We start from the raw sequence: 17,912 nt of genomic DNA, 5'->3' as shown, positions 1-17,912 counted from the left end.
AAACACTAAAGATCGTACGTTAAAGAAAGCAATGTATTTAAAATGCCAGGAGACCAACAACTTAAAGTTTACATTAAAATGTCCCAGAGGTCTCAAAAGCGGTAGGGTTCCCTGCAAGGTGCCAATTTTAAAAGTTAGTCTGCCTATCCCCATTCTGCAGAGAATGGTCTCTGATGATTCCTGTGGCAAAACACCCACAGCTTGCTGAACCCTGTACAACTTACCTGTCTCATCCATAGAGACAACTAATGCTTCATTCCATAATCGAGTACTGTACATCAGTAAGCAAGTAGTGTTAGAGAGTGGGGGAGTGTGTGTGTTGGGGGGTGGGGGTTAACAGTGTCACTATGATGGTGTTTGTGTTATGCAGTAACTTGGGATTATACCGAGATAACATTGTGGTAATGTCTTAACAGAAACTTGTTATTTCATGCAATTTCCTCCTGATTCTTGCTGCATTTCTGCCCGATCTATCACAACCAGATTTTAATACTCTATTACGTTAGGTTTGCTAGAGTAAGGTTTATTAACCTATATTTACGTATAATTAACCGAGAAAACCGGAATAAAATAGGGTTGCTTACGTCTGACAGCTAGGTGTTAATTTAGGGTGTGAGTTTTCTCCCGTAAGTTAAAAGGAAGTTAGAGGATGGGTTAGCGACGTGTTAACACCTCTGTTAGATTGATGGTGGTAGTATTAGTAGTGGTGGTGGTAGTATTAGTAGTGGTGGTGGTGGTTGTAGTGGTGGTGGTGGTGGTTGTAGTAGTGGTGGTGGTGGTTGTAGTAGTAGCAGTGGTGGTGGTAGTAGTAGTAGCAGTGGTGGTGGTAGTAGTAGTAGCAGTGGTGGTGGTAGTGGTAGTAGCAGTGGTGGTGGTAGTGGTAGTAGCAGTGGTGGTTGTAGTAGTAGTGGTGGTGGTTGTAGTAGTGGTGGTGGTTGTAGTAGTGGTGGTGGTTGTAGTAGTAGTAGTGGTGGTGGTGGTGGTGGTGGTGGTTGTAGTAGTAGTAGTAGTGGTGGTGGTAGTATTAGTAGTAGTGGTGGTAGTAGTATTAGTGGTGGTGGTGGTTGTAGTAGTGGTGGTGGTAGTATTAGTAGTGGTGGTGGTGGTTGTAGTAGTGGTGGTGGTAGTAGTAGTAGTGGTGGTGGTAGTAGTAGTAGTAGTAGTGGTGGTGGTGGTGGTGGTAGTAGTAGTAGTAGTGGTGGTGGTAGTATTAGCAGTGGTGGTGGATGTAGTAGTGGTGGTGGTGGTTGTAGTAGTGGTGGTGGTAGTATTAGTAGTGGTGGTGGTGGTTGTAGTAGTGGTGGTGGTAGTAGTAGTAGTGGTGGTGGTGGTGGTGGTAGTAGTAGTAGTGGTGATGGTGGTAGTAGTAGTAGTGGTGGTGGTGGTGGTAGTAGTAGTAGTGGTGGTGGTAGTATTAGCAGTGGTGGTGGATGTAGTAGTGGTGGTGGTGGTGGTTGTAGTAGTAGTAGTAGCAGTGGTGGTGCTAGTGGTAGTAGTAGTAGCAGTGGTGGTGCTAGTGGTAGTAGTAGTAGTAGTAGTAGTGGTGGTAGTAGTGGTGGTGGTAGTAGTGGTGGTGGTAGTAGTGGTGGTGGTGGTGGTAGTAGTAGTGGTGGTGGTGGTGGTAGTAGTAGTGGTGGTGGTGGTGGTGGTGGTAGTAGTAGTAGTAACAGCAGCAGTGGTGGTGGTGGTGGTGGTTGTAGTAGTAGCAGTGGTGGTGGTGGTTGTAGTAGTAGCAGTGGTATTGGTGGTAGTAGTAGTGGTGGTGATAGTAGTAGTAGTGGTGGTGGTGGTGGTGGTTGTAGTAGTAGCAGTGGTGGTGGTGGTAGTAGTAGTGGTGGTGGTGGTAGTAGCAGTGGTGGTGGTAGTAGCAGTGGTGGTGGTGGTGGTAGTAGCAGTGGTGGTGGTGGTAGTAGTGGTGGTGGTGGTGGTGGTAGTAGTGGTGGTGGTTGTAGTAGTAGCAGTGGTGGTGGTAGTAGTAGTGGTGGTTGTAGTAGTAGCAGTGGTGGTGGTAGTAGTAGTAGTAGTGGTGGTGGTGGTGGTAGTAGTAGTAGTAGTGGTGGTGGTGGTAGTAGTAGTAGTAGTAGTAGCAGCGGTGGTGGTGGTAGTAGTAGTAATAGTGGTGGTGGTGGTAGTAGTGGTGGTAGTATTAGTGGTAGTAGTAGTGGTGGTAGTAGTGGTGGTGGTAGTAGTAGTGGTGGTGGTAGTAGTAGTGGTGGTGGTAGTAGTGGTGGTGGTAGTAGTAGTGGTGGTGGTAGTAGTAGTGGTGGTGGTAGTAGTAGTAATAGTGGTGGTGGTGGTAGTGGTAGTAGTGGTAGTAGTGGTGGTAGTAGTGGTGGTAGTAGTAGTAATAGTAGTGGTGGTGGTAGTAGTAGTAGTAGTAATGGTAGTGGTGGTGGTAGTGGTAGTGGTGGTAGTAGCAGTGGTAGTAGTAGCAGTGGTGGTGGTAGTAGTAGTAGTGATGGTAGTGGTGGTGGTAGTAGTAATATTAATGGAGGAAGAGGGAGGAGAGAGAGAGACTGCATGAAGATTGTGATGAGGGTGAGTGGAAGGGTAAAAGGTTATCCCCAGCTCAAGTACTTTCCCTTTCTCTCCTGTCTACCTGGAAACGCATACATATCTAGTTAAGTAGCCTCGCATGACACAAAGAACAGGAAAAGGATGACAAAAATAAACAACAGATTAATAATGTAATACGAACATGCGCCGTGTCTTAGAGATTTCAACTTTTTGAAAATAGTGATCTACCCAGGAAACAGAATATCTTGGCGGCGGAGGCGGGTATATCGGGTGGTTATTCCGAACTGACGTAATCCCAACATGCTTAAAGTAACTGCACAGGAAATATGATAGTGATAATAAAGCTAACTGTTATATACAATTACATCGAAAAGTATCTTCAGTAGGAACATCTTACTCTTGAACTGGACGAAGGGTGGAGGAAGGGGATGAAACAGTACAATGAAAGAAAAAGGATCAAGTGAGAGAGAGGAGAGAAAGGCGATTGTGGCAGATATATGTGCGGGTTAACCTTGAAGAGTGGTGGGACTGGCGCTACCCTCGCCGGGCCTACTAGAATGTTCCAGTCGACGGTAACCTATCCCACAACTGAAGCCTCTCGATTCCATGTTCGAATTATTTCTTAGTGACGGAACTTTTGCTGGCTTTTGTTCTCATAGTGTAACTATTAATAGGATAACCTCGATAATAATGCATGCAACTTTGTTTAATTAAAATTATATAATTTTAACTTCTCAGTCCTTATCCCAGCCGTAGTGCAAAGCCTTACAAAAGTAACATTTTCCAGTGATGAGATAATAGACTGAAATGGTATATTATATGCAATTGTGAAAGTAGCCTGATATGAATAGAATTTTAGTCTATAAACACTCGAAGGTCTACGCGTTTGAAACGCCAACATTAACCTGCGCCATTTGAGCGTGAGAAAATACGATCAGAAGTCTCCTTTAGTTTGAGGAGAAAAGGGTGAAAGGACGGTATACGAGCCAAAAATCTTGTTCTATTAGACACCTCAGCGAGATGGTGAAAATGAAGAACTGAAGTGGACAAATTTAGACTAAAACTGGATATATACGAAAACACGTGTAACTTGTCTTAGTTCGGTAGGACAAAATACTGAGCAGCTGTGTTAAATTCAGCAAATACTTTGATAAGTTACTTGAATATATTCTACTCATGAGTACCGTTTGGTACGAGGAGGTCCTGCCATGCATGGACCAGTAGTCCTATTACAACGTTCATGTTTGTACATAAAAAGCGAGGCCTAAAGTATTTACCGGAAGCAACACCTGTACCCAGTTCCAAGGACTGAACGCTAACATATTCGTATCGAAATATTTCTTCGTATAATAATATACTAAAACAAATTAAAAAATGAGTCGCTCTTGCTGCTCCGGTGGAGATTTTCGTGGCGTTTAGATTAACATGTAATGTAAACACAAATCCTTTAATACAGTAAAGAAATGTTTCTCCTGGGTGGATGTGGAAGTAAAATAGAGAAAGTGTTTTTCATGGCGTGTACCAGCACGCTGGCGGGTTAAATCTTGTGTGTGTGAAGGGAAGAGAATCTTTCAGTAAGACTACCGGTGGGTGTCAACCTGTCCCCATAAAGTTTTGAACTTATCCGACATTTGTTTTATCATTCTACTACGTCCTGATATATTCTATACTTGGTGGAAATTTTTCCCTCAACATCCCACATGCCTATGCATTTACACATGTGCACTTACACAAGTATATATATGCGTAAGCACTTACATATGAGATAGTAATGTGGGATTCGCATTAAAATGGTTACCATCGTACTTGGATCACTACAGTTACTTCCTCCACGTGTAAAGTTTATCTACCACAACTATTAAATAATATAACCACAAGAGAACGACGTCATTAAAAAAAATGTCAAACGAAATCGTACTTAAACTGCTGCTTCTTTTTATTTTCTTTATCATGTGTTCTGCCTATAAATGTGAAGGTTCGAACGCAACTCTTACCTACAAAACAAGAGGAAGTCGGCAGGACCCGTTAGAACCGCAGGAAGCTCAGTAATTGCGAAATATTCAAAAGCGTGTATGTTGTCAAAATTTTAAAAATTCTGCCGGTGTGGGTCTGAAGTCATAGGTTAACCCACTCCGTGGAATTTTGGTACGCCCCCGTAATAATTTATACTAAATATTATGTGTTATTATGGTTTCCTTTCCATCATCGGGATCACAGAACTAAAATTTGACGATGTTTTCTCAGTTAAGCCAAAGAAAATGGATTCTTCGTGCACAGAATCCTCTCACCACATTTAAGACTACCCAGCCAGCTTTCGAAGTAACGGACACATGTACACAGCCTAAAACTCTCATGTTTCACCCCCCCCCCCTCTTCCACACCATATAACTATCATATAGAATAAGGTAGCAGCACATTGCTGATGTATACAATCTCGGCAAATAGAAAAAAATTACAGGCTCACAGCATTGGTACAAAGATCAACCAAGCAGCAAAAACACCTCGACTCGCAAGGTCAGTATCAGGCATTAGTGAGGATCTTTGAGGTCAGAAGACAATGTGAACATCACAGTAATGAACACAACAAATGACATCACGCCTTCCTCTTTGTATTGGACTGATGAAGCCACTGTGTGGCGAAACGTTTCCCGAATAAAGATTTCCATATGCTGCATAAGTGTCTCAATCTTCAACTTGTCGGTTTTTCAAACCATTCATCACAAGTTCAAACAAAATGACCAGGAACTACTTAATAGCTCTCACAGACACCAACAATACATGAGTAATAACATATATATATATATATACTATATACCAAGGAGATAAGATGAGAGTAGGATGGTAGTGAGTCGCCTTGTTAGTCAGGAAATTTAATGTGATGGAAATCCCTAACTGTAGTGACGTCACAAACTATATAACATACTTTAAATGAGGGACCCAAGATAATCACTGAAGTAATATATAACACGTCACCTAGCAAGATTCCAGACAGGAATATGACAAGAGCAACAGGGCTACACTAAACATTTGTGCTCGATACAAGGAAGCTCCACCAGCACCAGGAGACAGGACCGCAGACCGTACCACCGGCACCTGGAGACGTGAAGACTAACAAGAGTCGTCGCTATCCTACAGACACCGGGAGACGAAGATTAACAGGATTTATGACTCTTCCCGCTAACACTACCTTGAGCTCCACCTTCCTGGTACCCAACGATGGGTCACCATCAAACCATTTAACACTTTTCCCACTGGCCGTGAAGCCTAGCCAGGATGTCTCTAACCGTCAAGATTAATTATTTTTTTCCTATCTATATATATAACTAAATTTGAATTTTAGAATTTTTCCTGATGGCCTCGAAGCCTAGACCGGATGTCTGGCCTGGCCACATTGATTGAAATTTGACTTGACATAAAAACTTAGTCTAAGATTTAATTGAAATGATATAGATGGTCGATAAGTTAAACAATGCCGCGAGCTTGATCAGATAAGGTTGTATAAGCGGTGACCAAGTGGTCATGAAGTAACGATGGGTCACCTGCTGGGGTGGGGTGGGGTGGGGGGGATGCTTCTGAAGTGTACTCTGCTTTAGGTCACATAGTTACTTTAAGAGTGCCTGAACGCCTTGGCATTTGAGACCCAGTCAACAGGAAATATGGAGCCCACCTTAGGAGCATAGGAACAGGAAACACGATGACGATTACGACCGCCATCACCTCCGCTACCATACTGCCACTGCCATCACGTTAGGTTAGGTGAGGTTCGTCAGGAAACAGGGCAAGTGTTTCCTAACGCGGGTCTTAGATGACTCGCCGTTGCAGCTTCAAGCCATTTGACCGAGGCTTTTCACTGGCTTACCGGTCCACCCCTTTAAAAAATATGGTCATAGTTATAATCATTTAGTAGTACTGCCACCACAACAAAGTCGAGAAGTTATTTTTCATTGGATGGGGAGGAGGGAGGATAAACGTCAACTGACACGGGTCTTAAAATGATTGTGTTCATATTAAGTCTAATATCTATTAATATATCCAATTTATACTTTTTCCATTATTGGGTAACTTCACTGTATTTTATTGACCAGTGACCACGAAAACACGATAATTTAAGAAAGTTTACATATACGTATGCTGAAAATAGTATTGCCGAAATTTTATTTATTTATTTCAACATATGTTCAAGCGCCTTCCCTAAGATTGAAATCCAGGCTGCGTTACCGTTTACAGGCAAATTTAGCTTGCGAGGGCACAGAGCTGCCTAGTCAGGGTGTCTTGCCAGGCTCCCAGATAATTTTGACATTTAAATGTGATGTATTCTGAATTATCCTGACGCTTTTCTTTGACTATATCTGCCACTCTCAATTATCTTGCTTCCTTATTTACTTACATTGATATTTCGCCAAAACTGCTCACAAATGAGAACCCCAACATCAAACTCCATATTAATCATACCCGACAAACCTGTATCCAAATAGCGATATCAAGGTCTGAATTATATACTAGAAACTCATGTCTCTTGGTTTTTTTTAAGCCGACATGTATACATTATATCTAGCAAAGGTCAGGGACTCAGGGTCATTATTTGCGTCTCAAGGCTTCATCTATAAGTTCCTGATTTGTTGCTCAATATCGGTAATGGTACGGTACTTCCGTCAAGCTTAATAAATTAAGCCCTGCGAAACAGTTGCATGTTACTGCAATAATTCCTAGAAATATTACAATGAACAACGAATATAGAATATGAAAATAATGAAATAACATATGCATTGTTTTATTTCAGGTGTGGGTGTCGGGCAGGATTTCACTTGCCCAGAGCCAGAGGGCCAGTTTGCCAGTGACCAAAACTGCAAAGTATTCTACCAAGTAAGACTTCTTAACATTTACACACCATAGTTTAACAGTGAACTACACAAACTTCGGATATTTGTTTCACATTTTTTAGTATGTGGCTTTAACTGTGTGCTTTGTTTAATGTGGTCTCTCCACTATATCCACCTACTGTACTTGCCCATACCACTATGACTGCTCATAAAGTTCCGTCCCAGGTACCTTCCCTACTTTGCCATCATTCTTACAAATGTTAGTGTATTCTTTCTAACTTATACTGCCTAACCCTAATACTTTACCATGGCCGAGTTAATATGACCAGTTTTCCCTCTAACGGCCCTAAACAGTCACTGCCACTCTCTTATTTAACTCTTAACTCATCACCCCGTGTTCTCCCTCCATGTGCAGTGTGTGGGCGGCTTCCCTTACCGACAGAGATGCGCTGAAGGCTCCTACTACGATGGTAGCAAACATGAGTGTGTCAGCAGGTTTGACCCAAACATCAAGTGTGGGCCCCAGCCTAAAGGTCTGTCTCTCTATATTTACTGGAGTTTGCAGGTGTTGGGCTCCGAATCTTGGGCTGCTCTCTTTTAGTCAGCAAAAATGATTCATTATCGCCGCTTTCAAACTAAGAAATGGATTCACTTATACATTGATCTGTATTTACACCAGACTCACCAAATAGTTAAACTGTTCTGAGTTGACATTTCCAATGTAAAAGTTTTTAAAGTGGTGTTGGTCCAAGCAAATACGATCACAGGGAGCGCCTTTTCTGGAGTAATTAGTAATCCACTAAAATATAACCTATGTAATACTGACTTACAACACAAACTCACATTACCTTTGCATGGCGTTTCGGGTGCTACTTCATCCATCATCGGAATCTAAAATTATAATACAATTATATTAAAATAGTTTTCAAAAATATCAATAGATCATACAAGTAAAAATTATTAAAATATGCACTAATCCTTGTCGCTTTCCACTAGGACGTTTTTTGTTAGTCAGGAATAGCAGGAAAACTCCTACATCGGGTCTTAATTTTAATTTGGTGCCTTATTAACTGAGTCACCACTGGCCTGTCAGGGGGTGGTATCCACCTCACTTTTTTGTTCAATTTATTTGTCCTTTGTACCTATCTCTATAAAATTATTTTTATAAAATTATCTTTGTTTATATCTCAGTGTGTTTTCCTAAGACATTTTCAGATATTTAAATACTAGACCGGATGGAGATTTTTCGGTTAAGCTTACACATTTATTATAGGGCCTACTAATTTCAGTTAAAATTCGAGTATAAATCGAGGCCTACTATTTCGAGTCTTGGATATACATTATCTGTTTTGAGAGGTGACCTCTTTCTAACTTAGTTTAACCAATTGACCTCTCTTCATGCAGCTGAGGTAGTGGAGAAGGCGCCTGATCCCTTCGCTGCCACTGCTTGCGACAGCCTGGAGTGCACTCTGCCATATTGTCACTGCTCCTTCGAGGGCAAGGACATCCCTGGTGGACTGAAGCCTGTAGAGGTGTGTATACTGTGTTCTTTTTGGCTCATATTATGCTTTTACGCCAACCCTCTTCCCTCCCCTTTTCCCCAGTAGCCTATATTAGCTTCATGTCCAAGTCAGAAGTTAGTATTTTAGATCTGAAGCTCATCAACTGCATGTTATTACAGTAACTATTTTTTTTTTAACATCTGCCGTCTCCTACCGAGAAGGCAGATGTTAACATCACAGTTCAGATGACCATCTGTACAGCAACATCCCGACCCTATTTGTAGCTACCGGTCAAAACGGCTATGCTCGTGTTGTCCTGTGTTCAGTATTTTTTCATATATTTTTTAAAATTTCCAATGATTGTAGCACTTACTACAGCCACTTTTAAACCATTAAAGCTGCAATTTAACTATACACTAGAGTCAAGAATACTTTAATCTTTAAAATAGGATTCAAGGTAAACTTCATATACATGCACACCTCTCAGTATGTAGAATGTAGGCACAGAAATAGGCCTCTCTCGGTATATATACACAGATACAGCATTTACTGATGTATAAACAATGCGTTTGAGAGCTTGTCTGTGAAATCTTTTTACATATAAAACAGTTTTTGGTCTTTCCATCTCATGAGTATTTATAAACTTTTATTTCCATTAAGTATACATTCAGTTTTAAGTTCCTGAATGCTTCTTAAAAGATCCTAGTCCTGTGCTTATGTCCTTCCTAATTTAGATGACCCTGTCAGAGCCCAGGCAGTTGGAGCGATGATCCATGGAACCACTGATGTCACCTTCCTGGCCACTTACAAAACATTGTTCTATACTAAGAAACTTCCTCCTACGCCTGCAGGTTCCCCAGATGATCATGCTGACATTTGACGGCGCTATCAACGACCTCAACTTTGAGACATACTCCAAGATCTTCCTAGACAACCGAACCAACCCCAACGGCTGCCCCATCCGCGGCACCTTCTTCGTCTCCCACGAGTACACTAACTACCAGCTAGTCGAAAAATTCTACAGCCGGGGTCATGAGATTGCCGTCGGAACTGTCAGGTAGGTGACGGAAGGCCTCGCTAAGAAGACCTTTATTATAGTCATGGGGAAGCACTAAACCTGCAAGGATCATACAACGCTTAAGTAGTGGGAAGCAATAGTATTAGTTCCGAGGAAGGGAAAAATAGCTCAAATTTCTTGAGGCATCAAGGCCTTCAAGGGTTCACGTAACTAAAAGGTCCGCTGAGCGGATCATTATATTAATCAAGACCTGCGTCAGGAGAAATTTTGGTTTTTCCGATTACTAAAATACCCGACCTCTTTCTTTTAGGTTAAATATACATTTTTTATATATATATTTTTTCAAAACTACTAGGTATGTGCACACCCACCCAGGGAAGCAGGAATGTTTAACTGAAGCCTATTATTACTGTTCATTTTCTCTCATGAGCATACAAGTTGGCAGGTAATGCAACAACTCGCGTTTTCCTACAGCCGTCGTGCGGGGCTAGAGGATGAAGGAGAGGAGACGTGGATCGGAGAGACTGTCACCATGAAGGAGATCCTGCAGAGATTCGCTGGCGTCAGACCTAACGACATCAAAGGTGTGCGGGGACCACATCTCAAACCTGGCAGGGATGCACAGTATGAGGTGAGGGAGGTGTTATCACCTTCATGTAGACAACGACATTCGATTATGTATGTTAAGCAAGTTTAAACTTTTGAAGTGTGTTGTCTGGCACCAAATTGGGTAATCTTTCGCACAGCGGCTTTTTGTAGAGTCGACGTTAATGGGAAAAATACATTGACTGTGGGAGCTGCCCATGACATTAATGTGGGTTTCTAAGATTTGCTACTGGGCGAGTTCTGGTGACTGAACTGTTCTAGGTGAATGTGGATTTCTGCCATAAGCAGATATAGATGGACAGTAAGAGCATTGTAAGGTTTCAGGTGAACGTTGGCTCTAACAGTGATGGACTGCCTGATGCTAGTTAATTTATCCGTATTTCGGCTAATACAGCACTGAATTTCACAGTTATCAAAATGTATCACAAAATAAAACACCGGCAGGAAATTGCATCAACACATTACAAACAATTTACCATTAAAAATACTGAGAATAACAAAGTTGTGTGACCCCGGGTAGGTGCTGAGTGCCTATGACTTCACTTGGGACTCCACCATTAACAACCCCCCCACCGCTGTACCTGTCTGGCCATACTCCCTGGAGTACAAGATCTCCCACGAGTGCCGTTCAGAAACCTGCCCAATTAGATCTTTCCCAGGTATGTCTGCGAGTCTTTCCCAGGTATGTTTAAATCTTTGCCAAGCACATCCATGTACATCACTGAGTTATTTCCACTTGCCACCAAATCACACCTAGATAATCACGTTTTAAATTTACTTCCTGTGAATCATGAACGTCATTAAGTGTTTTTCTTGATAATCGCTCGCGAAGGGCTGATTCTTCCATTCCATCTCTTGATCTAGGGAATTGGATCTGTGCTCCAGTTCCCTGAATTAAACCTGAATGCCTTCCACATCCCCCCACAGGCGCTGTATAATCCTATGGGTTTTGCGCTTCCCCCTGGATTATAATAATAATAATCTTCCATGCCATCCCGATAGATAAAAAATCATTCCAAAGCGTATTATATCCGTACTTTTTAGTTTTGATAAACAATTATGTGACCCGTAAGAATTGAGCGCTTATTTATTTTTTAATAATAATAATATTACTATTCACTGGGGAGCGCTACACTTTTAGGGGTCATACAACACCTGAGGAAAGAAGAGTAGCTACAATTCCTCGGAACAAGAGCCTTTCATCAGCATCAAAGCATCTTCATCCCCACACCTTCCTCTGAAGGATAATATATTATTATAATCAAGGGGGAAGCGCTAAATCCGTAGAATTATACAGCGCCCGGGGGGGGGGATGTGGAAGGCATTCAGGCTTAATTCGGGGAACTGGAGCACAGATCCAATTCCCTAAATCAAGAGCCCCTCACCAACATCAAGGAACCTTCCCTGAGGGGTGAAGGATAATATAGCAATACAAACAATAATTCGCACTCTCCCTGCAGGTCTGTGGGAGCTGCCCATGAACTCCCACTTCAAGGACTTCGATTACCAAGGAGGCTTTTGCCCCTATCTAGACCAGTGTGCTCTTAGCTACCTCAACGAACCTGATGCACTGGAGTGGCTCATCTTGGACTTCGAACGCCATTATTTGGCTAACAGGTGTGTTGTATAGCTCCAAGTGCAAGTCTTTTCTGCATCATAATAGATGACGGGATGTAAAGTTTCGACAATTGCTGCTCTTAAGCAGACTGCGAGAAGTCTGATTTTATCTTTTATTATTAATATACAAATACACTTTGTGCAATGTATTTACACACACGGCGAGGTCCGTGGCTCGATATCCGGTACGGGTGGATGTATTAGGACGTGTTTCCTTAACACACCTAATGTTCATGTTCACCTGACAGTAAACAGGTACCTGGATGTTAGTTGACTGGTGTGGGTCGCATCCTGGGGACAAAATTAACCTAATTTGCCCGAAATGCTCTGCATAACAAGGGGCTTTATGTAGTAGTATGTTATTGATGTCAGCTAGACCTGTGTACCTTGTACATGTACTTGTAGAAATAAAGATTATTATTAAGTTTAATTTAATTATTTGCGAATTAAAGTAACAAACAGGTGAACGGCAGCCTTAACGACCCTCGTTTTAGCGTTGCAGCTTTAAATTTAACAAACTCGGGTTTTCACATATAATCCACTCCAAAAGTCACAATATACACTGTTGAGAAATAAGGTTAAATTATTAATAACTTACGGTAGTGTGAGGCTATGAGGTGAGAGCAGCAGCTGTAACACCCTCACAGCACCACCTCCAGTAACACACTGAAACACTCTCTCTTGCATTCATAGTTATATTGCTACAACACTTTTATTTAATATTGTATAACTGAAAGATATATTTATTTTACAACATTCATTACAGAAGTTGTTTAGGTTCACTTACTGCCTGTTTATTATTTATTATTATTATTGTTATTATTATTATTATCAAAACTAAGCACTAAACCCACGTGGGTCATATAATATTATAATCACAAGCGCTAAACCCACATGGGTCATATAGTATTATTATAATCACAATTAAGCGCTAAACCCACACGAGTGGGTCATACAGCGCTGTCTCAACGCAATAAATATCTATTTGCATGTTTTTTTCTTAAGTAGATGTATATGAACCCGTACGGGTTGTATGGTACGTTGGGGAAAATGGGTGGCAATTAGGTTCGATCCAAGGAACTGGAAAGTAAATCCAGTTCCTTGGATCAAGAACTCTCCACTGGCATCAAAGCACCGCTCTTGAAGGGTTTTATTATCATTTCACAAAAAGCTTATCTAAATCCGTGAAGGTAATCAGGTATGACCCAAGGAAGGGGTTGCTCCAGTTTCTTGGATCAAGAGCCCTTCGTTCGCATCCAAGTCAATGTTATTCTGTTCACACGAGAACGCTAGACCCGTATGGGACATTCAGCGGTACAGCCTACATAATCTTTTACAATCACGCGGAAGTGCTAAACCCGTCAGGGTAATGAGGTTTGATCCAAAGAAGGAGCAGGGACATACCTCCATTTCCTTGGATGAAGAGGCCTACACTGACTTGGAAAATAGCAAAATGCAAACTCTGGGACATTTTACTGAAAATGTTTCTCTCCTGGGATCTTGTTCACTCCAAATTTGGCGTGACCAAGGTCCCACGATCGAAGTTTCCCAAAAAATGTCCCATTGTTTTCATTTTGTGTGTTTTTCCAACTGTTTGTGGGTACCACATACTATTCTGGCCTTCTCACTGATTTGTTCCTTCATCAGGGCTCCAATTCTGACCATCTCATTGATTTGTTCATTCATCATGGCCCCAATTCTGACCATCTCACTGCTTGTTCCCTCATCAGGGCTCCAATTCTGACCATCTCACTGACTTGTTCCCTCATCTGGCCTCCAAATCTGACCATCTCACCGACTTGTAACTTCTTTAGGGCTCCAATTCTGACCATCTCACTGACTTGTTCCTTCTTTAGGGCTCCAATTCTGACCATTTCACTGGTTCCCCACATCAGGGCTCCAATTCTGACCATCTCACTGACTTGTTCCTTCATCAGGGCTCCAATTCTGACCATCTCACTGACTTGTTCCTTCATTAGGGCTCCAATTCTGATCATCTCACTGACTTGTTCCTTCATCAGGGCTCCAGTTCTGACCATCTCACTGGTCCCCTCATCAGGGCTCCATTTCTGACCATCTCACTGACTTGTTCCTTCACAGGGCTCCCTACATGATGGCACTCACCACCAACTGGTTCCAGACACCAGAGCTGGAAAATGCTCTTCATGCCTTCATTGACTACACCATGCAGTTGTAAGTACATCTTCCTCAGTGCATTACTCAAGAGTGTTGGGGGGAGGACAGTATGAATGCAGCAAGTACATACTGAGTACACTGTTATATCGACTGCATAAAGATTTATAAGTACATTATTATTATTATTATTATAATCAAAAAGAAGCGCTAAACCACAAGGGCTATACAGCATAAGTACATTATGATTATGTAAATACGTAAAGTGTTAAGTGTGAATGCACTCTAATCATGCAAGTACATGATTAAGATGTTAGCACACCATTATGATTGTGTATATTATTACAATCAGGACTAAGTACTAAACCCACAAGGTTCCAACAGCCCTGCATGTATATTGTTATGATTGAGTACATTTTCAAGATTGAGTATGTCATAGTTAATGGTCCAAGTCGAACCAAAACGTCCTCATGAGTTTCTTTCTCCTGTATGCGGGTTATTTGTATATTGTTCCAGTCGTGGTATTATGCCCTTTTATTCTTTATAATAATGACACATGAGGGAGTAGGACATCTTATTAAGTAAATGTTTCAGTCCCGAGACATTATTGACTTCAAATGTACATGGAGCTTTAGAAAACATAGGTACTATATATAGGATATCATAAATGTGAGATAAAGCGAGTTGAACAAATGTGAAGTCACCAAGTAGAGTCATATTTTAAAACTTTCCAATGGGGTCATACAGCATCTGGGAAACGGGAGATAATCAGGGCATGGGGAGGGTAGCTCCAATTCCTCTGATCAAGAGCCACTTAATTGATATGGGTTATATGGTGCACTTCCACTGAGTTTAGAGGCAGAACTGAAGCTGAAAAAAGAAACCTAGGCATTAATAATTACACAGAAGGACTAGGACCACCAGGAAAAGATTTTTTCCACAGTGGCAGCTTTAGAATGTTATTATGCTCTATGGGAAGCTCTACTACTGTGTGGGTCACCTAGAGCAGAGTGGTGGAGATTTGAGTCTTCATTTATTAACAGCAGGCACACTACCTATGTGTAATAATCTAATTACCCTTGAAGAGACTATAACTGATAAAAGGGGATTATACAAGTGATGTGAGCAGATTACATTTTATGGTTGGCTGGGTGCTACTAATCCTTTCATTGATGAGATACAATAATTATGACAGTCTAGATTGAAGAAAACTTTTATGATACTAACATCAGAAATGAACCATGCCACAAGTGACATGCACTAGGAATGTGCTGTTCAGAATTTCGACTCCATACACATTCTACATTTTCATGATAGGTGTTCTCGAATTTGTACACCATGTTCTCCATCATAAAATTATCTGATTTGAACATGCCAGGTCTCAAATTATGTTTAAGGTATGTGTCAATCTAAAACTGAAATTACAAACATCTCTCTTATATTTCCTCCGTGGTGAACAGTGAGGACGTGTACTACACCACCATGACAGAGACACTGCAATGGGTCACTACACCTCAGAGACTCAACGAGCTCTCGCGCTTCCAGCCATGGGACTGCAAAGATAAGGTACTCCCAGAACCACCATGTAATGCTCCAGAATCCTGCAAACTCTCTTTGGAGCCCAAGTTTGACAACAGTACCACTGCTCCCTTTGGCTCCAGGTGAGTTGCCAAGTAGATGGGTGACAGGAAACAGGCAGTGGATATTATGCATAGTTCCTGACCTCTTATACATTCACTAATCCATTTTCACCCTGTTCTTTCACCATCCTGTCTTACCATTCAGGCTCGAACAAGTACATTCAGTTTCAACATTACGAGTTTGTGTGGTTCATTTTGTGTACCACATCCTTTATGCTGGCAATGTCTCCTTATGACTTCTTTCAGCCTAACTAGATTAATCCTTCAAGTCTTGGATTTCACCTCTTGAGTGGGCTATGCAACAAGTTGGACTGAAACTATAACCAGTTCCATAATCAACATAATTATTAAACCTGCAAAAAAAAAAAATTGCCATTAAATAATCATTCAAATAAGTACCACCTATGACACTAACACCTACACTTCTTACAGAAGAGGATGTTATGATACAAAACCGACACACACACACACACACACTGTGTATGTATGCATACACACACACACATATATATATGTATATATACGTATATGCAAAATAAGCAGTGAAAAAATAGTGAAACTCCAAGCACTTTTGTGATTTCTCACATTATCAATGAATTACAATATGAGAGATTACATTATAATTCACAGTTTTTCACATTAACCTTGATAATCAAAATTACAAAAAACTCAGAATTTCACTGTTTTTCACTGGTTATTTTGCACTTTGTGATATCAACTATTTACTGTGATAATGTTGCACACACACACACACACACACACACACATATACATACATCTTACCAACAAGAGAAGTTAGGCAGGCCTGTGCAGTTTTCGGAGGGTACTGAACATAAAACACTTTTTTCTACAGGTACATGGTTACATGTTATGGATGTCCTAACACATACCCCTGGGTATGGGACGCCAATGGTGCAGCACGAAATAAGGACACCTACGCACAGTATTCCAATGACAGGGCAGACCTTGCTGCCCTTGACTCAGCCGCTGTTTAAGACCTCCTCCTGGACTTATTTAGCTCTGATTTGCTCGATATCCCACAGTAAACACATATAATCTGCTCCCCTTCCCACCTTCATTTTCTCTGATGGCTAGCTGTTAACTTTTTGTTCTTAGTTCACTCTCCCTCACTAGATTTTTTTTTTTTTTTTTTTTTTGTAAAATATTAAAGTTGAGGAAGAATGTTCAATGCCATTTTTGCCATCAAAGTAAAATGAAGATTTCAGGTAAAGATGCTTCTGAGACAAGAAAATGAAGCATGCTATCCTGCCAATTCAGCAATTAACAAATGAGAAGCAAATTTTAAAATGAAGTTATATGAACTACATTAAGCATAGGTCTATCACGTAATCAAGAAACACAACTTTGACAACTTGATGCTTTATATACTGTCCTGTATAGTATATTGCACACAATTATGGGACATTTGCTGTTTTGGCAATGTGAATCTAAGCATCAGGTATGTCTTCATTTGGAAACTAGTAGAATTATTACTGTATAAATATTATATTCATGGGTATGTGCTAAACCCAAAGGAGTCATATAGCACCTGGAAAATGGAAGGTTTTTTTTAAAAGGTTTGATCCAAGGAGTGGGTCACTGAAGGTTATGTTAGTGTGGTACAACTTGGATATTCCATGCTATCTGTGTTTGTGTACTGAAGCAGGAAGCCTCCTTGCTGTTTTTTTTTCTTATACTGCTTAGGTTACACTATATTAACTACTGTACTTTTGTTATGTATATGTGACATGAGAATATAAAATATAAGTCACCAAATACATACTGTATATAATTTTAATACTGATTCCTTCATTTTTTTTTTTAACAAGTCGGCAGTCTCTCACCGAGGCAGGGTGACCCAAAAAGTAAAAAGTAAAAGTAGTTTTAATCTGAAGAAAGACACACTTTTTTCATCCTTCCTGGCCAATTCCACCAAAGGGATAAATATAATTATATTCATGATATTGGCAGTTTGGAGGGATATGTTGTGTATCTTCATACGTATATGCTTCTAAACTGTTGTATTCTGAGCGCCTCTGCAAAAACAGTGATTATGTGC

The 17,912-nt window shown here is 40.9% G+C and overlaps 1 protein-coding gene and 1 long non-coding RNA gene across 2 annotated transcripts in view; one reads left to right on the top strand and one right to left on the bottom strand.

Annotated features, from left to right (window-relative positions):
• The window catches only part of LOC138854147 (uncharacterized), a 133,122-nt gene extending 120,029 nt beyond the window's left edge, over positions 1 to 13,093 (bottom strand). The window contains exons 1-2 of the long non-coding RNA XR_011393353.1: positions 12,679 to 13,093; positions 8,186 to 8,228 (exon numbers count right to left, since the gene is read on the bottom strand). This is a non-coding gene — a long non-coding RNA (uncharacterized lncRNA). The remainder of the gene's footprint in view (positions 1 to 8,185; positions 8,229 to 12,678) is intronic.
• Cda4 (chitin deacetylase Cda4) lies at positions 7,298 to 17,633 on the top strand (the record flags this gene model as incomplete). Its single annotated transcript, XM_053785773.2, is given in 10 exon segments — positions 7,298 to 7,380; positions 7,753 to 7,870; positions 8,742 to 8,869; positions 9,691 to 9,896; positions 10,332 to 10,488; positions 10,984 to 11,122; positions 11,924 to 12,080; positions 14,181 to 14,273; positions 15,674 to 15,874; positions 16,707 to 17,633. Coding segments are annotated over 10 exon segments (1,424 nt in total), but the record flags the coding sequence as incomplete, so codon positions are not given.
• Positions 17,634 to 17,912: the final 279 nt, after the last annotated feature.

The sequence above is a fragment of the Cherax quadricarinatus genome, chromosome 50 (assembly GCF_038502225.1).
Source record: "Cherax quadricarinatus isolate ZL_2023a chromosome 50, ASM3850222v1, whole genome shotgun sequence".
Lineage (NCBI taxonomy): Eukaryota > Metazoa > Arthropoda > Malacostraca > Decapoda > Parastacidae > Cherax > Cherax quadricarinatus.
This window is presented reverse-complemented; position numbering and strand designations above follow the sequence as displayed.